General features: G+C 48.0%; 1 protein-coding gene across 9 annotated transcripts in view; it reads left to right on the plus strand.

Annotated features, from left to right (window-relative positions):
- Positions 1–23,982, plus strand: part of ZNF423 (zinc finger protein 423) — a 312,753-nt gene that overhangs the window by 197,087 nt on the left and 91,684 nt on the right. Inside the window, exon 5 of one of the 9 annotated variants that reach the window (XM_054697045.1) lies at positions 18,867–19,071. The exons of the other annotated variants lie outside the window; for them this stretch is intronic. Coding sequence (XP_054553020.1) covers positions 18,867–18,934 — 68 coding nt within the window. The 3' untranslated portion in view covers positions 18,935–19,071. Of the gene's footprint in view, positions 1–18,866; positions 19,072–23,982 lie in introns of those variants that run through there. 9 annotated transcript variants of the gene reach the window in all.

Below are 23,982 nucleotides of genomic sequence, written 5' to 3' on the forward strand. Positions count from 1 at the left end.
TCCTCTGGACTCATCAGCTCCACCTATTAAAGAACTTAGCATTGACATGCCCCTGCCTTCTGAGACCCCAGCACCCCACAGAGGACCCCACAGCACACACACCAGGCAGGAATGGGAAGGCACATTGGGTAAGGCTGCTAACAGCTGCCAAGCACTGAGCCTTAACACACCAGGGGCAGTAGGTGTACATGATTTTTATCCTTCTAGGGGAGGTTTAACAACTTACTCAAGTTCCCAGACGGGAGTAGAGAGCTGAGGGCTGATCCAAAGCCGCTGTTTCCACTTGCTTGGCTCCTCTGCCAGGGCCTGTGGCAAGAGAAGTCCAGCGCTGCCCACGGGGGTACCTGTCCACAGGGGAGGCTGGTGGGCATCTAGGTTAGTACAGCGCAGTGAGGCTGATGCTTCCAGAACAGGGACCACTGGATCCAAATAGGTCCGTCAGACAGGTCTGGGTGTTGAAGGAGAGAGAGTTCTCTGTCGGGCCAGGCCTGGCAGAGGGAGTAGGGAGGAAAGACAGGGTCCCAGAGCCAGGCCGGAGCAGGGGCTGTCCTCGCAGGATGTGTTGCTAGATTGAGAAGGTGAGGAGCACCATCTGTAGGAGGATTGTGGGGTGAGAAATACTCAGAAGTAGGAGAGAATAAGTGAGTTGGGGGGGCAGGGGCCCCCATATGTCTGGGATGGAGGTATCTTGGAGGCATCTCATGAAGCAGCATCAAAGGCAGTGAGGGCGTGGAGGCAGCTTGGCCCATGAGGGACTTAGAAAGCCTGGCTAAGGGGTTGGGGCTTGACCCTCTATCTAGATCCAAATCTGGGAGCCCTTTAGCTAATGTTTTACTTGACTCCTCTTGAAAACCAGAAGGGGTGGCAGCCAGGGCCCCACACTTCCACGTGGCACAGCTGTGGGAGCACAACTGTGTGTTCCCAGGCACCACAGCCCCCACCTGTCTCTATTGTAGTTGTGTGTATTGGGGGTGCTTTTTTCATTTGTGTCCCCGTGTGCACTGGAATATGCAACCTTGGACTTAGCCTAGGGAGCCATTGAAGGTTGTGGAGCAGTCTGGCCAGGGCATAGCTAAGTGTTTTAGGAAGATGAATCTGGCTGCAGTATTGAGGGGGAGCAAGATGGGAATGACGAGCCTCCTGGTCTGGCCTGGGGCTGAGGGCAGGAGGCCGGGAAGAAGTGTGGAAGGAGGCAATGGAATTTATACTTGGCCTGTGCTGTGTGTCGTGCTGGCTCTGGTGACTTGGGGAGTGTGACTGGAAGAGAGGTAGGTACAGGAACTTGGCTGGGGGCTGGCTCTCCAATCCCAGTACAAAGTGTTGGGGCCCAGTGTCCCTGTGGAAAGTTTCCCCTGCTAAGTGGCCCATGCCCCAGAGTGGCCGCCTGCAGTCAGCGGGGGTAAAAGCCCCCCTTAGTGGCACCAAGGGGACTCAGCTGGTAGAAGTGGCACTGTTTGGTTTGGCGGCCTTCTCATAAACTCAGGGCACTGGGGGTCTGGGGCAGGCTCCCCAGGGGCCTAGACGGCTGGAGACCTCCCCTGGGGGACTCTAAACTGGCCTTTTTATAGCGGGGGGGCCTCTTTGTGGCTTTGCAGCCTCCAGACCCTGAGAGTTATGATGACTCAGGGCATGTCTCCTTGGAAACATTTCCCCAGCACCCCTCCCCTGGCGGCTGCTGAGGAAGGAGTGATTTGGAGCTGGTAGAAAAGCAAGGGTCTTTTGAAACCTTTTCAACAGCGTGGTCTCCTTTGAAATTCCCCCTCCCCACAAAGAATGGGGGCCCCTTCTCTGGGCCTCCCCCAGCTTTTGAAATGGTTTTAGACACCCCCTCTGCTAGGAGGCACATCAAAAACTTGGAGCAATCCACAGCTCCCTTCTGTGGCCTCCTGCCTGGGTGACCTGGCTCTGCCCAGCTGCCCCTTCCCCGCCTCCTGCTGCCCTCCCCCTGCTCCAGGCCCCCAACCTCCTGCTGCCCCCACCCCTCCCTAGACTCTGAAGGGATGGCCGACATGCCTCAGAAAATGGCTCTGTAGGAGGCCCCTGGCTTGGGGTCCCTGGGGCCTGCTGAGGAGAGCTGAAGGCTGGTGGGGGGCCCCCGGCCCAGAAATACCGCCCCCCTCTGAGGGCTGGGGAAGGGAGGAGCCTCTTCCATGTGTGCTGAAAGTATATTCACAGGGCATTCTGGGCCTCTGACCCAGAGGAAACGGATTTGGGGGAAGGCCTGTCTCCCACAACTGCTTATGGACATTCGCTTGTCGGTTCCCATCTGGTGCATGACTGGATAAGGGGTTTGAGAACTTGTCCTTGAAATAACGAACTTGTTATGACCCAGGTTGGCCCCAAGGGAGTGACTCAGCCTCTGGGCCCCTGGATGTCCTTACTCAGGGCTTCATGGGCCCTTGGGGGAGCCCCAGGGAGAGGCAGGGCTGGGAAGGGACAGCTCTCAGGGAATCTTGTCAGGAACATTTGCCCTCCATGTCCTTGGAAAGTGGTTGTGGTCCCTGTGGCAGGCAGCCAGGCCCAAGTCAAGCCCGTCCCAGTGGGGCATTAGTCACTCTGGAGACGTTATTTTCTTGGTCACATCAGCCCCTTTCCCCTGGGTGCCTCTTAAGGGCTGGGCTTTGCTATTGGGGGTGAACAAATAAGGGGGTGTTCAGAAGATCTGCTCTCCTACCTCCTGTTCAGGCTGTTAAAATGTGCCCCCTCTGCGATGGCCGGTGGTCCTTGTCCTCATCTCTGCCGGCTCCCCAGAAACTCTCATCTGCCTCGCTGTGGCAATATGGGCGCTGGTCTGCCTGGAGAGGGAGGGTCTGTTTGGGTGTGTGTGTGAGAGAAGGTGAGACTGAGAGGTTTTCTGCCTTCTGAATTTTGAAGAACCACGTTCCTGGAGACATGTGGAAAGGCACCTCGCATGCCGAGGGTCTTGCTGCAGACCTAGCCCGTAGTGTCTGGAGGAGCTTGGTCTGGTGTCTTATCAGTGTGTTATCTTCACACCAGGGAAATACAAAAATCCTCAAATGTGGTGGAAAGAAAAACTCATAAGAAGGAAAAGAAGGGGTTCCTGTCTCCTCTCTGTTGATGGGGTTGTCAACAGTGGGGCTTTTGATTCAGGAACACTAGACCCCAAACATCTGTCTCACCTTAATTTGTGATAAAAATGTCTCCCTCTTCCCCCAGAGATCATGTTTCAAGTTCTGAAATTATTCTGTCAAAATAATAAGACTGCACAGAGTGCCTATAATCCAATTCTTTCTTATTTATTTTTTTGCAAAATCCCCCAAATGGGCAGAGTCACTCCCCCTCAATCCCTGCAGGCAAGAGGACTCAGTTTCCCTGATTTTGAATCTCACTGGTTGGTTTAAGAAAGCTGTTGATCAAACACTTTGGTCTATGGAGAATCCATCTATTCTAGATTTTTAAATGAGTTTTTTCATTTTCATAGATTTCTTCCTTTGTTTTGATGGAGAATGGCTCTGTAGGTAGGATTTCCTCTACAGTAATCTTGGTTCAGTAAACATGATTGAAATCCTTGGTGGGCTTGGTGAAGAACCTCTAGACTAATCAGAGAGATGGTTACCTCAAAGGATAAATTTAAGTCTAAGATGTGGAAACTCAAAAGACAGGCGTGATGTCCAATCTGGGCATTCTAGGAAAGCTTCTTGGAGGAGGTGACCCCTACACAGGGTCTTAGCAAATGGGAAATAAGGTAGGCAGGACCTTCCAGGCAGAGAAAATAGCATAAGCTAATTCATAGAGAAGAGACCACTTACTTCATGGGGAAGTTATAGACAATTCAGTATTGCTACAGAATAAATTGTGAGGCAGGAGGTGGGTGGATCACAGAAAAGAGGAGTAGGTGAGAGGAGTCATGGATGTTGGTTAGAGGGTGTAGATTGGAGAAACACTTGTTTCTCTTTGGAGAGACAAAGCCAGCAATATTGGGAAAGTTGAGGTGTGAAGGAAGGGGAGAGGTTAGGAATGACTCAAAGTCTCAGGTGACCAGGTTTTGAGCGACAGTTATAAGATGGTATCATGTTTGAAGAAGAGCTGTTGGGGACTAGCAAAGAAGATGACAATAATAATAGTAACCAGTAATATTTAACGAGGCTCACCAACTACCAGGCCCTGCTATCAATATCTGCACATTATCATACTTAACCCCAGCACAACTCATGATGGGGACACTGTTACTTTCTCCTTTTTGTACAATGGAGAATTGAAGTGACTTGGTCCAATGTCAATAAATTGCAGCAAGGGGACCTGAACTCAGGCAGTGCAATTCCAAGCCTGGGGTCCTCTTAACCCCTACACCTGAAGGCTCATCACACTTTTCTTGTAAACCTTTGCTTTGTTATCCCCTCTACCTAAAGAGACATTCCTGCAAGTAGCTATATGGCTCATTCCCTGATCCTTATATCTTCTCAAAGTGAGGGCCTTTCGACACAAAAATACTAATTAGAAAGGAAGCCTGTACTCCTGTGTTTTTTTGCAGCACTCTTTACAATAGCCAAGATATGAGTGGCCAAAACGGATGAATACGTCAAAAAACTGTGGTATATTTACACAATGGAATATTACTCAGCAATCAAAAGGACAAACTCATTTGTAGCCACATGGATGGAGCTGGAAGGGATTATGCTAGCTGAAATAGATAAGAAGGAAAAAGATAAATATCAGATGGTCTCACTTATATGTGGAATATAGATAAGCCAATTGAAAGGTCAAGAAAAAGTAAAAATTAGCAAGCTGACTATAAATTTGAGGTATACAGCAAAGGAGGGGGAAAGGAGAAGGAGGTCAAAACAGAGGAGGGAAGAAACAAGGGAATATGGTGATTGTTTACGGGTGATATGGTGATGGGTGAACTGTGGGGACTACAACAATATAAGAAAAAAATAATTGATAACAAAAAAAGTGAGGTCCTTTTAAATCAATTTATTTAAATTGCAAGTTCTTCCAACCCCTTGTCCTGCCATTCTCCTCTATTTTTCTTCCTAACAGTTAGTCCTGAATTTGATACTATATGCTTTCTTTTGCTTTGTTTCCTTGGATGTTTCTGAAATCATACAGATTTGCAGTCAGCTTTCTTCATCTTCTGTAGCCTGCTCCACAGTGAGCATCTAGTTTTTCCTGTGGCCAGGCAGCGTGGCCGCGCTAACTTCCTAGCCCTCCTCCTCTGGAGTGTCGCGATTATTTCTCCAGTTCTGTGAAGGGTCTGATCCAATCAGAAATATATTCGTCCTTTACTCCAGATGCTTTACTTAATGACCATCAGGGTTTTCTTTTCTTTCTTTTTTTTTTTTTTGCCTTTTTTCTACGCTCTTGAGCTGTTCTGAGCTTCCATCATCTATAGGAGAAAACCCTACCTCTTTAATATCATTATTTTGAATGTAAACACTGATTTTTTTTAGTACACACAACAACACCCCCATCTGTTGGACCCCTTCCACCCTTACACTCCCCAAACTCTCCTCTCAGGTAACCTCAGTTCTGTTGTCAAAGTCCACTGTTTTATTGTTGTTTTGTTCTGCCCATCCCTTATACTCCACGTATAGGTAAAATCATCTAACATTTGTTTTTCTCTTTTCTGACTGATTTCACCTCACATAATCCCTTAGAGTGGCTTCCATTTTGCCACGAAGGCCAAAATTTCATTTTTTTTTAATAGCTGAGGATTCCATTGTGTATATGTGTATGTGTATACATATAAATACATACATATACATACATGTATACACACATACATGGTGAATATATATATACCCAAAGCCTTCTCATCCACTCCTGTCAGTGGGCACCTAGGTTGTGACTTGTGAATAGTGCTGCATTGGGCTCGTCACACTTGATGAGTTTGAGTTTGTGAGGATGTGGCCTTGCCTGTCTGAATGTTGGGCTGGCTGGCTGTTGGCCACATGGCAGGGAGCGCAGGAGAAAGACCTGGGCTGAGAAGGGGATTGGCGGCCTCAGCATGGATGGCGCAGGCAGCCAGGGGGCATATGGAGCCTGAGGAACGAGCTGTTGTCCAAGATAGCAAAGAGGGGCAGCAGAGGGGGAAGCCCCTGAGAGGCAACAGGGGGGCAGGGGAGGCTGAGGAGGAGCAGCAAACCAGAGCCCCCACTGTGAGTATTAAGCCAGAGGACACTGAAGACATCCCACTATTTCAAGTAGTGATCTGTTCCGTGAAGAAAATAGGGGCAGTCCTGAGGGACGTGGGACATGGGAACAATGTGAAAACACGTGTTGGCAATGGCCTGGATGGGAGGCGGTTTTCAAGCTGAGAGCATAAAGTCAAGAGCAGTTTTGGTTTCAGTCAGATGCAAGGCGGCCCACTGACCTGGATGCTTGAGCCCGCTGGCTGCACGTCCTTCACCTGTAGGAAGGAGAGCCTACGTGGGGCCACTGCAATGTGAGAAAACCTCGTGCCCAGGACTGGCCAGGCCCTCATTGGATGCTGCTCCTGGTCCCTACAGCGCCCCCTCCTGCATGGGCTGTCAGGCTCTCTCCAGCCTGGAGCAGAGTTGGAGACTCAAGCGTCCCCTCTCTTGGTGTTTCGCTGCATTTCTCTGCGGCCATCCTCCAGAGTCATGGCACCAGGAGCACTCCATAAACTCAGTAGCTTGGGCCTCCCAGCTGCCTCTGCCTCCCCTCTTTCCCAAGGCTCTGCCCAGCCTGGGCTTTCTCTGTGGTCCCCTGGCATCACTTTCCCTGCTCTCTGGCCTCACTCCTGATGGCTTTCTTTTGCTTCTCTCTGGGTCCATCCTGCTCCTTTCCAACCACAGCCCCTGGCAGTTACCAGATACCTTTGTCCTGTGGCTTCCAGATTTAGTAAATAAAATTCCAATGGCTAGTTAAATTTGAATTTCAAATAAACAACAAAGAGTTTTTGCATGGGCTATACTTATTTTAAGAAATTATTTGTTGTTTGTCTGAAGTTAGTCTGACTAGCCGTCCCATATGTCCCCCCACAAACCCCACACTTCAAACCAATTGGCTTGAGGAAGGATACCCCTCTCCTTTTTTAAAAGGTCATGTTCCTTTATTCTTACTAATAATTTTTTAATTTGAAGTATAGTTGATATATTAGTTTCAGGTATTCAAAATGATTCAATGCATATATTTTGATATAATCACTGCAATGAATCGAGTTAATATAGTTATATTTTTCCCCTCTAGGGAGAACTTTTAAGATTATTCTTTTAGCAACTTTCAAATATACCATACAGTATTATTAACTCCAGTAGCCATGCTATATATTTCACCCCCAGGACTTATTTTATAAGTGGAAGTTTCTACCTTTTGACCCACTTTATCCATTTTACTCACCAATTGATCACCACCAATCTATTCTCTGTATCTGTGAACTTGATTTTTTTCTTTCTTTTTTAAGATTCTTCATATAAGTGAGATCCTGCAATATTAACTTCTGTCTGACTTATTTCACCTAGCATAATGTCCCAGTGATTCATCCATGTTGTGCCAAATGTCAAAATTTCATTCCTTGTTTATGGCTGAATACTAGTCCACCACGTGTATGTGTATATATATACACACAAACATATGTGTGTGTGTATATATATACATACATCTGTATATGTACCATATTTTCTTTATTCATTTATCCATCTATGGACTCTAAGTTATTTCTATGTCTTGGTTATTGTAAACAATGCTGCCATGAATCTTTTTGAGCTAATGTTTTCATTTTCTTTGGATAAATACCCAGAAGTGGAATGCTGGAGCATCTGGATTTTTTGAGGCGCCTCCATATTGTTTTCCATAACATCAATTTACATTCCCACCCACAATCCACATCCTTGTCAACATTTGTTATTTCTTTCTTTTTGATAACATCCATTCTAACAGGTATGAGGTGATAGATTACTGTGGTTTTGATTTGAATTTTTCTTATAATTAATGATGTTGAGCATTTTCCCCATATATCTTGGCAATTTGTGTATTTTTTGGGGGAAAATGTCTATTTGGATCATCTGCCTATACACACACACACACACACACACACACATTCAGGTCGTTAATCCATTTTGAATTAATTTTTTGTGTATGGGGTAAGAAAGAGGTATAGTTTCACTCTTTTGCATGTGGTTGTCCAGTTTCCCCAACATCTTTTATTGGTGAGACTCTTCTTCCCCATTATATACTCTTGGCTCCTCTCTGAAAAATTAATTGACAGTATAGGCATGGGCTTGTTTCTGGGCTCTCTATGCTGTTCCATTGATCCATGAGTCTGTTTTCATGCCAATACCATGTAGTTTGATTACTTTAGCTTTGTAACATACTTTGAAATCAAGGAGTGTGATGCCTCCAGCTTTGCTCTTTCTCAAGTTTTGCTTTGGCTATTTGAGGTAATTTTAGTTCTATACAAATTTCAGGATTGTTTTATTTCTATGTCAAGTGCTATTGAAATTTTGATAAGATTGCATTGAATCTGTAGATTGCTTTGGGTAGGTAGGAAGGGCATTTTAACAATATTAATTCTTTTAATCCATGAAAATGTGATTTCTTTCCATGTGTATGTGTCTTTAGTTTATATCATCAATGTTTTATAGTTATAGTTACAGTTTTTGGTGTATAGGTCTTCCACCTCCTTGGTTAAATATTTTATCCTAGGTATTTTTCTTTTCTGATGTCATTGTAAATGGGAATATTTTCTTAAGTTCTCTGATAGTTTGTTATTACTATAGTATAGTATAGTATAGTATAGTATAGTATAGTATAGTATAGTATAGTATAGTATAGTATAGTATATAGAAACACCACATATTTTTATATATTGATTTTATATCCTGCAACTTCACTGAATTGGTTCACTTATTCTAACAGATTCCTTTGCTGGCATTTTTACATATATATATATATTTAATGTCTTGTCATCTATAATAGTGACAGTTTTATGTCATCTTTCCTAATGCTATCCTTATAAAAATTAAAGTTATATATATATTTAAGATTTATTTATTTACACATAGGAGAACTGGGTTGTAGGTCAGTGGTGTCAGGGGAGGGTGGGTGAACGGATTCACCAGAGACGGAGTGAGGACCAGGACAGGTGGATCTACTGAAATACACTGCTGAAAGGAGCAGCAGGCGAGACAGGAGAGGTTTGCTGCATCATGTGAGTTAGCCTCTGGCTGGGGATCGAACTCAGGCCGTAGTGGTGACAGTGATAAGACTTAACTAGAGAGGCACTGTATGTTTTTTTTTTTTTTTTAAAGATTTATTTATTTATTTTATAAAAGCAATGGGTACAGTCAGAAGCGCAGGAGGGCGAGAGAATTCACCAGAGTCAGAGTGGAGAGCAGAGCAGGCAGACTGATGAAGTACACTGCTGAGGGGAGCAGTGGGCAGCAGGAGAGGTCTACGCGCCATGTGAGACCCTTACCCGGTGGCCGGGGATCGAGCCAGCGCTGCAGAGGCTGCGGGCAGCTTCGCAACCCAGCGCTCAACCGCTGTGCCACCGGGGAGGCCCTATATGTTTTTTTTTTTTAATTAAAGTTTTTATTTTGAGTTATGTGAAGGTTCACAAGGGGGGATTCTCAGATCCCCATGCCCTTTACCCAGTTTCCCCCAACAGTAACAGTTTGGAAAGAGCACAGTGTCACCACTGGGTTGTTGATGTTGACACACTCAGGCTGCAGAACATTCCCATCACCACAGATCCTTTGTGTTGCCCTTTTTTTTAAAAAAAAAAAAAAAAAAAAAAAAAAAAAAAAAGATTTATTTATTTATTTATACAAGCACTGGGTATAGTCAGAACCTCGGGAGGGTGAGAGGATTCACCAAAGACAGAGCGGGGAGCAGAACAGGCAGACTGATGAAATACACTGCTGAGGGGAGCAGCAGGCACAGCAGGAGAGGTCTGCACGCCATGTGAGACCCTCGCCTGCTGGCCGGGGATCAAACCAGCACTACAGAGGCTGCGGACAGTTTCGCAGCCCAGCGCTCAACCACTGTGCCACCGGGGAGGCCCTGTGTTGCCCTTTTGTGGCCAGCCACAGCCATGTCCATCCTACCTCATCTCTTCCTTTACCTTGGTAATCACTAATCTGTTCTCCATTTCTATAATTTTGTCATTTTAAAAAATGTCATATAAATGGAATTATATATAAGTTTTCAGGACCTTTGGGATAAATGCCTAGGATTGCAGTTGCTGGGTCTGTAACATTTGCATGTTTGACTTTTTAAGAAACTGCCAAATTGTTTTCTAGAATGCTTGTGTTATACTCCCACTAGCCATGAACAGGAGATCAAGTTTCTCCACATCCTCACTAGCAGTTGGTTTGTCACTATTTTTTATTTTAGCCGTCTGATGGGTGTATAGGGATATCTCATTGTGGTTTTAATTTGCATTTCTCTAATGGCTAATGATGTTGAACATCTTTTCATGGGCTTATTTGCCATATGTTTATCCTCTTTGATAAAATGTCTCTTCATATTTTTTTGTCCATTTTCTAATTGGATTGTTTATTTTTTTTAATATTGAGTTTTGAGAGTTATCTACCTATCCATCCATCCATCCATCCATCCATCCATCCATCCATCCATCTATTCTAAATACTAGTCTTTTGTCTGATATGGATTATACTTAGTCTACAGCTTCATTTTTCCATCTTCATTTTTCCATTTTTTAGAGAGTCTTTTGCAGAGTAAAAAGTTTTTATTTTGCTAAAGTCGAATTCTCAATTTTACCTTTTATGGCTCATGAATTTGGTGTTAAGTTTAAAACTTCTGTCTAACCCTAACTCCCCAAATTTTTCTCCTGTGCTTTTTTTTTTTTTTTTTTTTTAGTAAATTATTGAATAACATCAAACCACCCACTACTCATCGCCCATAATTTGTTTTCACTCAGAAGCCTATTTTACCTAACATTTAATGGGGGGTGTGCAGCTTTTATTTCTGTGGGGTTTGGCTGGAACAGAGCTGTGATTATCTAAAAGTTTTCTGTCTTGCCGGTCTGCCCCTTCCCTGGTCCTATGGTTAGTGAGAGTAGACTTTTGTTGGGACTTTCTTTTGGTCTCATCTGTTGTCTTTTGCTGGTTGCCAGTTTCTTCTGCTTTCCTCCAATCTGAGATAAACAAGACCAAAAGAAAGCCCAGCGTTACTGCCATTTTTTTTTTTTTTTTTTGGGTCACAAGGTATTTGGCTGTTCCACCTTTTTCTTATCATCTTTCAGAATCTTCTTATGCTTCATCCATATATAAGGCCCAGTGTTTTAATGTGTTTAGCTGGAGGAATAGGGACAATTACATCCAGAGGAAAATATGGAAGCTGAACAGACAACCAAGATTCAGAAATGTCTGGAAAACATTGCTTTATTCTATTGCATCTTCTATGTTAGGTTATTGGACCCAAGGGCTTGAAGGAAAATCGGAGTTAACACTGGGTGGGGGTGGGGGGGTTATAGATCAGACCAGGGCCAGGATCATTTCAAGGACCTTCTCCATGCAAGGGACAGAAGTGTGGGGTGTGACCCCGATTCACCCATTGGTGGCAGCGTAAATCAAGTCCAGCGGCACCCAGCATAAATGGTGGTCCTAATGATATCTTGTCCCTGCTTCCAGCATTGCCTTTTGTTCTTTTTCCTTCAGTGATCCTTCTCTTATTTGAGCCTCCTAAGAGCTAATGCTCCTACACAAGTCAGGTGGGCTCTACCTGATGTATCGGCTTGGTGCTCCAATCCAGTGAACCAAGAACTAGGCATATGTGGATCAGTGCTGGTGCTTGGGGGTGGATGAGAGCCACTGTGATCCAGCATTGGAAATGAGTGATCTCAGGTCAGTGTGGCTTAGAGCTGGAAACTGTCATGGGAATTGGGAGGGACGGACCAAGACTGGACTGGCCACTTGCTTGTCTTATCCCTTCAAAGGAAGACAGACAGCCCTTTGCACAAACCCCTTTCCACTGAGCATTCTGAGCCTCTTCCCTCATTGTCATGGGCAGGGCCTTGGGGAAGCTGTGCTGAAATCAGAGCACTTGGATGGATATTGGAAAGTGGTGATGTTTCTAGGATGATGGGGTAATTAAAAACAAGACAGATTGTTTTTGAAGCATCAAATGCAAATTGTCAACACAAACATATTTCTGGACCTAACAGTTGAATGTGTGAATTAATTATGGACCCATTAAGAAGCAGAATTATTCTTCCTTTCAATGACTAAAACAACCCTGTTGCCCAGGCCTTTCACTCTGGATGGGGATTCCATGGCTGCTCTTTTAGAATCTTAGGGGCTGGTATTTCTCCCAGCAGCTGCTGCAGTTTTGATAATCTTACCCCAGAATCATGATTAGGGTTGGATTCCTATCAAATGTCAACATGTACTAAAAGAACTCATAATTTTGTGGGAAAAAATCATTTCTATTGTTAATGTGAGTCCTTAAAAGATGCTGAAGTTGAAGTCCACGCAGGACTCACTTATGTTCTTATATCTACATCCTCTGAATTCTGTGGTCTGTTCACCAGACACGGGTGCAGTGGCCATGAAAGGCATCTCTCATGTGTATGGGAACAGGGACACTTTACTAAATGAGGGTTTCATGAAGGATTTCTTATAAGGGATAGCCTCCTTATGTGTGTGCCTATGCATGTGCGCGTACACACACACACACGCACGCACGCATGCATGCACGCCCTCAGCTATCACCTGCATGACTGCTTTTGACTGTCTCATCATGTGCCTTCGAGATCTGCCTTACCAACATACATCTGAGAAGGTGTGACCCTATTCCTCTAAATCATATACATTGTTGTTAACTGATGCTACCTCAAAAAGAAAATAAATTAAAAAAAATAAGTTAGTGACAGGTTTTCTAAAAATAAAAAAGCAAGAATCATAAATATGTTCAACACTGCCAAAAAAAAAAAAATCTTTGGGATCTCACTGTAAAACACTTTGGGGCATTTATCTGGAGCATAAGGACCAGACTGTGGACCTGCTCTCTGGTTCTCCAACTCTAGGGTTTACCTCTTCCCTGCAGGACCCACCCCCTGGGCCCTTCAGGTTGGATGGATGTTTTAGCAGAGTTTGCGCAGAATCTGCTTTTCTGGCTTCCTGAGAAATCTTGTCTCTGGGATTGCAGAAACGTTAAAGATGACTAAAATAAACTTAAAATGACTGAAAAGGTAGGTAGAATTTTTTCCTCACCCTGTTCTCACCTGTCTGGGTACCTGTGCCAGGCACATACTTAGCTGGCACACACCGGTATCCCTGTTCTGTTAATATGTTGAAATCATTCCTAAACCACTGGCCAAGTTTCTGCCCTGCAGATCCTCCTCTGGCCCTGGAACTCCTGGTACACCTCTAGAACCAGCATCCAAAAAGATAACTCCTGGATGCTTAGAAGCCAGCAGACTACAGTCAGGAATGATTCAGATTGGGGGTGGGGAGCATCCTGGTGCACCAGTTATAATACATTTTGCACATCAAATGTATGCTGTAGCATTGTAACACTATAATGCATTGCACAGCACAACTTGTTACTGTAGTTCTTACTCCTTTTCTTCCTTGCATCCTGCAGCAGGTGTTCCCTGAATTCTAGCTATGGACCTGACATGATGCTTCCCTGGTCCTTCGGTGCCTTGCACCTAAGCTGCTCTGGTCCAGTCTCCTCCCTCAGGTCACCCACCCCAAATGTTCTCCCCCCACAGCATGTTCCACTGTAGGTGGTGTTGATGAGCATTATACATGCTTTCTTGTTGCAGAGGTAAGAACCCAACAGGACTTTTGGTTGCTCTAATTGCTTTAATTCCAACCCCAAACGATGGGACTTTTTTGTGTAGGAAGTTTACTGATATTTATCCTTTTGCAGTTTTCCTTCTCTTTACCACTTGGACAATGGTTGCTTGGTTTTCCCGGACATTTTAATAGTTGCCATGACATTAGCGTGGGTGTGCAGGTGACTGGCAGAGTGGCTGTGACAGCAGCCCTCCCCCTGCCCCGGCACTGGACCCCTCAGCCTCCCTGCTCACTTTCACCACGCAGTTGTGATAACACTGGCTTAGCATTTTGCTCGTGTTTTTCTTATTCATCCCATTACCAGGCGGATGTTGAAGAGACACCTTTTGGTGTCTCCACTCCTTGTGTTTTAGGTGCCAGGCGTTTTTGAAAGTTTTGTTATTAGCGCATCTGTGCTTAGTTTCACAGCTTGGCGGCCTGTGTTAAGCATTGAACTGAAAACTGACACTTGTCAGTCAACCCGCCTTTGGTTTCTGCTCCCTGCTAGTGGTGCGCCTGCCACCACCACGCCGGCCTTGGCGATAACTGTTTTTCAGAAAGGCAATTCACTAAAGAGTGAGTGACCCTCACTCCAGTCACACCTGGAACAGAGCAGGAGGCGGCATTTATTTAAATATATCTTAATTCTCTCGAGGGAGGGTCTGTGACTCTCCCATCTATACGTGGACCCCAGGATCTGCTCTTCTCTGGTGGAAGCGGATCTGTTCTGGGAATGGATGAGGTGGTCAGGCTCGGGGCTATTTTAGGAGGGTGAGCTCTGGAGTTTCCTTTTTGATGGGGACAATGTCTTGGAGTGTCTTGCTATTCTGTAGAAGCCAAGATCATCTGACCCATGTTATTTATCAGGAGCTGAGGCTCAGAGAGGGCAGACATTTGCCGAAGGACACACAGCCCAACATTGGGGTGAAGGGATACATGCCAGGCCTGCACCCACCTGAGTTCCACCCCCCTTCCCATTTCTTACATGCTTACATGCTCACACCCATTGCCTCCTGAGTGGTGCAACAGACAATGTCCCCACACTGGAGTATTGAGTGAGTTTCCAGGCAGGGGCCCAGAAGTCTATTTAGCAAACTCAGTCCCAAACCTGGGGTTTGTATCATCAGAGAATCAGAGCAATTTGGGGAGTCCCAGTCTATACCACACCTGCTAGGAGTGGGTGTAGGAGCCTTGGAGCTGGGACTCTGGGATCCTGCGGCTCAGACCAGGGCCGGGATGGTGCCTGGAGACCTCTGGTCAACAAGGAGAGAGAAGAGTGGACTTTAGTGGACAGTGGAGTCCATAAATAAAGCCAGACAGCATGCTCGGTAAAAATAATATTCTAGGTAAATATAATACACATATTTGAAACCAATAATGCTTTATCTGTGCTTCTACTAGCATAGTTTTTCTTTTCTTCCCATTGTTCTTTCATACTCTGATTTTATCCTCCCAGGAACTGGTGAGGTGGACAAGCTGAGAAGCTGGGGGCCAGCCAGTAGGGGGAGGTCACTGCTTTGTGCAAACCCGTTAGTGCAGTGCAGGGGGCAGTGGGGTGGCTGCAGGGGGCTCGTTGGTGCTGGTGGTCGGATGTGGTGGTCACAGTGGCACCATGCTGTGAGGCTTGAGGCTGGGCAAATAGTCACATTGAAGGAGCAGAGAGCTGCTGACCATGGTCATGTGTCCCTCAGTGGAGCCGGGCTCCTGCAGGAATCCACAGTGCATCTTTTATGGATGCAGAATGGAGCGAGATTCGGGACGCCTCCTGTGGTGATGCAGGTATTTAGTGCTGATGGAGACTAGAAACGAGGCCGCTGGATCCCTGGCTCGCAAACTGCGGCGTGTGCAACCCTGGCGGTCCATGTAGGCGCCAAGGCCACCCCGGGGGGATGGCTTGGAGCAGCTCTGCTCTGCTCTGCTTTGCAAGTTGGTGTTTTGTGCAGGATCTCACGTCAGAGAGCTCTGCTGCAGGCCTCCCCCTGCCCTCATCTCTCCACCATTGCCACGCTAGGAGAGCGCTGTCAGGCCCAGCCTGTGGGGGATGCTGGGCCGCGCCAGGCCTCTGTGAACCTAGGGCTCAACTTCCAGGTGGGGCAGATCGGTTCCAGGTGCTGGCAGATCAGTGAGATGTCAGTGGCAAATTGATGTTTAAGTCTGGGTTAAGTCTGAGGGGGAATGGTAAGGGACCCGAATGTCCAGTCGGTGAGCTGCCCATAGTGACCCCATTTCTTGCCCGCCTGAATGTCTTTTCTGACCTGCTTTTTGTGACTTACCCACTGCCAACACCCAGGTGATTTTCTTGCAGCTTAGACATCGATACCATATGAGAAAACCCAAGGGCCTTTAGTCTCAATGGGTTCCTTGCTATCAAAGGCATCTTCCTGCACAGGGCACAAGCCTTGGAGATTTCTGCTATCCCTGTACCCTTGCCCATCACTAGGGCTCTGCCAGCCCTGCCCTTGCTTCTGCCAGCCTCAGAAGTAGGGACTACAGCTGGAGGAGGAGGAAGCATGTAGGCTGGATATTTTCTAACTTTTTGGATATAAATTATTCAGTGACCAATCCACTGGTGATTGCTCATCCCGTCTCTCTGTGTCCACATGGTTGATGTGGCCTGGCACTCTCAAACATAGAGGGAGGACTGTCTGTGCCATTTGTGGGACCTGATGCAGAATAAAAATGCAGGGCTTTGTGTTAGAAAAAAATTTCAAGATGGCAACAGCAGGATGTGAAAGCAAGTACAGACCCTGTCATGTGCCCATGAAACTGCCACTATAGAAACAAGATTCTTTGAGTAGCAGGAACCCCATAGGCCTCAGGTCTGCCAGGTATAGTTGTGCAAGTTGTACACTGAACAACTTAGGGGACGCCATTCATACTGTGGTCTGCGGGGCAGCCCTGCCGTCAGTGGTTCACCTCAACCAGTCCCTGACAGCAGCTGGGGCTGCAACTTTGGGATGGGGGGCCACTTAGCAATGGGCTGGTGCCCTCATGTCCAGTTCTTCCCTCCTCTAACCATGGTTCTGGAACTTCCCCCTTCCATCCTCCCTTTCTCCTTGGCATTTCAGGGACCTGATTCTCTGAGAAACTAAGGTGCCAGGGCTCCATGCGGGCGCTGCTAGGGAAGCTTCCGCTCCTCGGTGCTGATCGCCCGCCGGCGGCTCCGCTGTTAACCTTTGGGGTTTGCTCATAAAATAGAAACTCTCTTTGTAGGTCAGTTTGTCAGTTATTTTGGCAGCCGCGGGGCCACCGAGGGAATGAGGCTTGGTTCCCACTTGTCTCTCGTGCTCGGTTTGGAGACTTTTGTGGAGCCCTTCCCCGGGAGAAACGCTCACCCCTGCCGGAAACGAGAGACGATTTTCTCTGACCTGGTTTTGAATTGGCAGGAGCAATTCCTGTATGCTGGAAATGTACGGTTGCTGAGAAGGAATTGGGTCCAAACCCCGCCTGTGGAGCCTTCTGCTTGGGGCCTCGTTTCCCTGGGCAGGTGGCACTTGGGCGGGGCTGCTGGGTTTTGCTTTTGCTCCCATGTTAGGTGAAGTGAACGTTCACCTGAGTCTCCCTGAGGTCACCTGCATTGTGCCTGCCAACCTGCCCTGTACACCCTCTCCTGACCTCTGCCTCCCATCTCTCAACCTGGGTTCTGGGCATGTCCTGTTGTGATAACCTCCCCATACCCAGCTTTGTGCTCTATGCTGGAGGGAGCAGAAAAGATGAGTGGGTCCTCATCAGACATGCCTTCAAAGGCCTGGCAGTGGGTCAGGGGTGCAGGTGGTTAGGTGATGTGTAGTCTGGTGAGATTGGTTGCTGGAGAGAGCAGTGTTCAGGGAGCGCTGAATCAGGCAAGCTGGAGAAGTCAGGGAGGGCTTCCAAAGCAGGGGAAGTGATGAACTGGACACTGGACTCTTTATTATTTTAGGAGCCTCTAGGAAGTAAAATCAAGAACAGAATATCTCTAGTCTGCTGCAGGAAGCTGGGAGAGCCTAGGCTGAGATAGCACTGTAGCTTGGAAATTATATTCTACCCTAACAATATTGAGCACCAACTGTATATAAGATCCATTGTCAGGATTAGAGATGATTCAGAGCTTGTACAAGACCCCATGGCCAAAACTGAGGCACTCCCACAGAGGGAGGACTCCAGGTTACAGGGAGACAGGTGCACTAAGTGCCCAGGGAGGGGATGTTGAGGAGGAGGTCAGATTAGGGGGCAGTCCAGGAGTCTAGAGGGGTGAGACCCAGGCTCTGCCTCCTCCAGGAAGGCAGGCAGGCTTGGAGTATATGCCCTAGCTGCTGTGTTCCCAGGTATCCCCTTTAGGTGCCAAGGCCTGAGGGTAAGTCACAGAGAGAAGAGCCTGGAGATTTCCCTGGGATTGGAGAGCAGCTCATGGTGCCCTGGACATCATGACCCCTGTGTCATGACATTTAGAGAGGGCGCTGTCTTTGAGGGAACACCTTGATGGAAACAAAGCCTGGGTTCCAGCCTGTTCTCTTTCAAGTGCCTTGCCTGTGACCTTGAGCGAGTCCTTTTCCCTTCCTGAACCACACCCCAACTCCAATAGGACTGGAGTAAGTGAGCTTGTCACTGTATAGAGCAGGTCCCCTTCTTTCTTGTGGGACTTTTCAAAGTTTTCATGTGATGATGGTGAGTGGTGTTAGTGATCCTGATTTTATAGCACTTAGGTGTCTGCCAAGCCCTGTCCTAAGCGCTTCACACTGACACCCCCACTTCTCACCCCAAACCCCTGTTCTCCTATTTCATAGATGAGGTAATGGAGGAGCACAGAGGTGAGGTATCCTGTCCAGGGGTGCACAGCCAGCCAGAGTTGGAGTGGGGTCAGGACCCAGAAAGTCTGACTGCCAACCCCATGCCCCACAACCATCATGCCAGGTTGCTTCCATACACTCGTGGAACCCCCCACCCCCTTATTTATGGGGCCTCTGTCTAGCAATAGCCCTGTTCCCTGAGACACAGCTGCCTTTAACAGGAGCTCCTGGCTGCCAGCTCTGGTCCGTCCAACCCCTGAGGGAATCTGAAAAAGGGATTTTGCTTCAATCTTCTAATTCGCGCCCATGTGGAATCTGTGGTGTTCCGTGGATTAACATTCCCACGTTTGCCTTCTTTCTTTCTAAACAGCGTATCAGAGAAATTCGCTGATGACGGGTCTACCCGAGAATGCCCTTGCCAAGGCAGCTGAGTATTAGGGGAAATTCGTGAAATGAAGTTTGGAAGCCGCCGGCTGGCCGGAGCCCCTTCTGAGCGATGGTGATTTATTCCGGCAATGTGGCAGTCATTAGTATCTTTGGTGTCGGGGCCCGAGCGCTCGGGCCGGGTCTGTGGCTGAGGGAGCCTTCGGGGCCATTACGAGCTAATGGCTCAGTGTGGGCAAAGGAGGCCTGCAGTCAATCTTGCGCTGGCGGGTAATAAACGTCGGCCGGCTCCTTTCCTGCTCCCCAAGAGGGAGGGGAGGCCAGGCTCATGGTTGCCTGCTGGGCCTGAGAACGGCCTGGCCCGTGTCCACAGCCGTGGGGTCTCTTGTGTCACTTCTTGGCTTCGAGAACTGAGACTGAGAGTGCCCAGAATTTCCTTCTTTTGACCCAGATTTTAGAGCCTGAAGTTGACTTGGGGGCTCTACTGCCTTGAATTTTGGGGTGTCTTTCTGCATGGTTTTGTGCATGATACCCCAAGTGAGGGGGTCTATAAGTTGGGTCATTCTGCCCCCCTCCTTTTTAAGATTTATTATATTTATGCATACAAGTACTGGGGTACAGGCCAGATGTGCGGGGGTGGGGGATGACAGGATTCACCAGAGACAGAGTGGGGAGCAGAACAGGCGGGTCTACTGAAATACACTGCTGAGGGGAGCAGCTGGCAGCAGGAGAGGTCTGCTGTGCCATGTGGGTAGCTCCCTGGCCAGGGATAGAACTCGTGCTGCAGTGGTTGCTGATAGCTTCACAGTTCTGCGACTTAAACCTCCTTCCCCCCCTGCCCCTTTTGTGGAGGTCTGACTCTCTCGTCAAGGACTCGGCCAGGATGTGTCCCGCAGGATTTGCTGTCACATATGTGTACCCCCACACCCAGCACCCACATCAATGTACCTCCACCAGACAGCAGCCCCAAATGGCAACAGTGCTCCTGCCCTCCCCCACCCGGCATCATATAAATGGGGTCTTCTGGTCTCTGCATCTGGCTTGGCTGTCAGATCCCAAGGTTCGTCCTGGTGGCCCATGTGCTCTGTCTCGCTGTGTGAACACGCCCCGATTCCCTGTGCGAACCTTCCACCGATGGTGGACATTGGGGTTGCCTCTGGTTTAGGGCTGCTATAAATAGTGCTACTAGGGTTGTCTGCGTGGGTGTCCTTTCTGCAGAGGGTTTTCCGTGGCCTCTGCCTACACCTTCACCTGCCTGACCAGGAGGGCAGTTGCTGGCTCTGGAGTAGGGCTTTGTCCAGCTTGAGGGGCTCTAGCCAGTTTTCAGGGTGTCACATCTGTCTACTGCCCACCCCACCAGGTTTGCCCCCTTATGACCTCATCCCCTACCCCTCCTCCCTCTCGCCCTGCTCTAGCCACGTCTGTCCAGCCACACAGTCTAAGGTCCCTCTTTCTGGAGTATTCTTCTTCATAGTGCCTCTCACGATCTGGAATCACTTCTCTGACTCGTTTGTCTAAGTGGTGTTTGCCTTTCCCACCAGAGTGGACCAGTCTGTCTCCTTCCTGCCTATTTGCCCAGGGCCTTGACCAGAACCCAGTACATTAGTGGATCTTAGTAATGAGACTAAGAAGCATTAATGGACTGGAGCTTTTCAAGCCCAGATGTCACATGCATCTTGTCTGGCTACATTCCTGGGAGGAAGATGTGCTCAGGACTGTGGTCGCCATCTAACAGGTGAATGCACTGATGCGCGGAAGAGCTACGAGCCCAGACGGGCCGAGGCTCCTGCTGAGCCCGGCACCCGGCCAGGTGCTGGAGAGTTCTGGCTCCGGGTTCTTAGGATCTGCTTCTGATCTGGCTCTGCTATGTGACCTCTCCTTTGCTATGTGATCTCGTGCAGATTTCTGAACCTGAGTCTCACTCAGTTTGCACATCTGTGAAATGAGAGCCTGGTGTCTTATTGGCAAGTGTCCGGCTCTGTTCCAGGGAGAGCTCAGTCACCAGAGCCTCTCTTGATGGGCTGGTCTTGCTTGGACAAGCACTTCTGTGCACTGAATAAATGGGGTGCGAGTGAGCACAGGGAAGCCGCTCCCTTGATTTTTAAAGACTGCCTGGTGATCCTCAGTGTTTTTCTTGATGCGACCAAAGTTAGCATTGCACGGGGCCTGGCGGTTCTGTCCTCTTCCATGTTTCCCTCCCTTCTTTCTTGGTTTATGTCGAATCTGTAAGTGAATTCAAAGGCAGACAAGCTTGTGTGTGTGTGTGTGTCTGTGCACGATCTTGTGAGCACACACACATGCATATTTGAAGAGGGGTTTATCCTTAGCACAAGACACAGGGTGGAGGTCAGAAACTGGGGCTTCCTTAAAACAATGCAGAATTGCCTTCCACCTAGAGGCCGCCAGGCTGCAGGTGTTATTGGGTGAACATCTGACTTTTGACCTACAAAAATGGCAGTTCCATGTGGCTCAGCCTGATATTTTCTGGCCTTTTAAAAGCAACCACTCACAGGAAACGTAATTTTAAATAATGTTCATTCATTCCTAAACCTTTCTTCCTCTCACCCTGGATATTTCCCTGGAAATACATGATCCAGAGGGCTTGGGAGTAAGACAGTGCATTTCTCCAGCAACAGCACTCACCTCGCACTTTCTGTGGCCCTGCCCACCCTGCATGCAGGGCCCGCTCCTGGCCTCCTGTGCAGCAGAGCGCTCTGCCAGCTCGTGCCCATTCCTGGTGCTCACCTGTCAGTCCTGCCAGCTCCGAGGGGCCGGCAAGGCCCTCCAGCCCTTTGTCCCTCTTCCCCTGCCACACAGGCCTTCATGCTGGCTTTGCGTCCGTCCCTTCCCCTGTTCTTTCCAAGCCCTGAAGGACTTGGCATCCTCCAGCCCTGTGAGTCAGGGACGGCTCTGGAATAACAAAAGGACAGAGTAGCACAAATAATAGAAAGAGCTGCTGGTCACAGAGTGTGTGCTACGTCTAGGCACCTTACAGGAATGATTTGTTGCTCTCCCAGAAAATATTAAGAAGTAGGTGTTGTGTTCCCATTTGGCAGATTTGGCGGCTGGGGCAAGGAGAGGGTCAGAAACATCCCTGAGCTCTCACAACTGGGGCGGGCACAGCCTGTCATGGCTTCCTGTCTCCCTAACTCTGAGTGTGCCTGCTTTCCACACCCTCTGCTTCCTTGCTCTTTTCTTAAAACACACACATCTGAGGAGAATGTAACAGTTTGTAAGTGGCCAACACACAGGACAAGGCAGCGTGTGATGGACAAGCTCTTGCCATGAGACCCCTTCTGCATTCTGGAAGGGGTTGGGGGAGTCAGGAGAGAGGGGTCATCGGGGAACCTGGGTAGGGGGAGCGGGAGGGCTGAGCTGTGTGTTGGCTCACGCGGGGCGGGGAGGTTGTGAGTGACAAGTATTGGAGCTTTTTTTTTTTTTTTAAAGATTTATTTATTTATGCATATAAGAGCTGGGGCCCAGGCCAGAGGTGTGAGGGGTGAGAGGATTCACCAGAGACGGAGTGGGGAGCAGAACAGGCAGACAGACTGAAATACACTGCTGAAGGGAGCAGCAGGCGAGACAGGAGAGATCTGCTGTGCCATGTGGGTAGCTCCCTGGCCGGCCGGGGATTGAACTTGTGCTGCGAAGGCAGCAGATTGCTTCATAGTGCGCTGTTTAACTTCTGGCACCACCAGGGAGGCCTCTTTTTGATGGAGGAGTGGGTAAGACCAGGGCCAGAAGACCTGTTCCTGGTCATCCCAGCTTTTGAGAACTGCTGGGATGCAACGGGACTAGACTCATTGTGTGTCATCTCTTGAACTGTAGACACGTGGACTTTGGAATCAGAAAAGGTTGCTCTGGAGAACTGTGCATATCTAGGATCAGGGAGTCTGGTGTGCACAGTGTCTGGGAAGCGGCACCTACACAGGTGAGCAAACGCAGCTCACACAAAGCAGGCCAGATGTGCGTCAACCACGCATGGCTCATGGCTGCATGGTGGGCAGTGTGGCTCTGGAGGGCAATGATCCAGGAAGGGCGAGCATGGTGAGGCACAGGCCATAGTCCTTGAGCCCATAGAACTCTCCTTGCTGGGCGGGGTGAGCTCGTTGGCAGAGGCCTTAGTCTCTCTTGGAGTTTGGAAACAGGCCTTTCCAACTTGGACTGCTGAAGCCATCTTGCCAGCCGTTCTTATTCATCAAGGCTGTGTGCAGGCGTCCCTTGGAGAGGTCTCCCTGCCCGGGGCTCGGAGGTGGTTAGGTGGAGCTGAAGTGTGCGGGGGAGAGAAGAGCAAAGGGAAGCACCCACCTTCCTTCTTGCACTGGCTCCTGGCAGAACAGAAGGCCTGGCAGCGTGGCCCCTGCCCACCAGTCTCCAGGAGTGTGGGGGGACACACAGCCCTGTGCTTGATGTACCCCCTGCTGTCATCCCAGGCCGCCTTCCCAGGCTGAGGCTGTGAAAGTGATTCCCTGTTTCTTGTCCTGCAGCCATGGGGAGATAAAAGCCAGGGCTGTGGGGATGGTAAAGAGGGAGCCAAATTATATTTATAATATTAAAGTGAGTGCATTTGTGGCTTGCTGTTCTCCAGGGTTTTTCATAAGTAGAAAAACACAAATTAGCATTTTCCATTTCCATATATTGACTAGAAAAATCGCCTGCTCTCAATTAAGACCTATAGCTTTTGGGATGTATGCAACAATTTTATAAAATATTTACAGCGAGATTTGCATTTTACATGGTGTTACAGTTTTTCTTGTGTTTAGGAGAAAGCGTGGAGGCCTGTGAGAGGAAATACATTCTCTGGAATCAAGGAGAAGAAAGCTGGGGGCTGTTTTTCTTGCCCTCTCTGTGTTCCTGACGTTGTCTCTGCTAATTACCTGAGGCTGGTCCACCCATGAGCTATTTGTTAGCCCCTCCTCAAAGCTGGTGCTCCCTGACAAATCTATTACTTTCCCTTTAAAACTTGCCAGAGTGGAGCTGTTTGTGGCTTTGTGTGAGACAGAAGAGAACATTTTTTCCGAATGTAAAAGCATGCCGTAAAGAACATAGCTATTTCCCGGATAATTTGCAGTTGTATATTTTATGTTAATTTCACCGAAAAT

The sequence above is a fragment of the Talpa occidentalis genome, unplaced genomic scaffold, assembly GCF_014898055.3.
Source record: "Talpa occidentalis isolate TD23 unplaced genomic scaffold, MPIMG_talOcc4v2.1 talOcc4.17, whole genome shotgun sequence".
Taxonomy (NCBI): domain Eukaryota; kingdom Metazoa; phylum Chordata; class Mammalia; order Eulipotyphla; family Talpidae; genus Talpa; species Talpa occidentalis.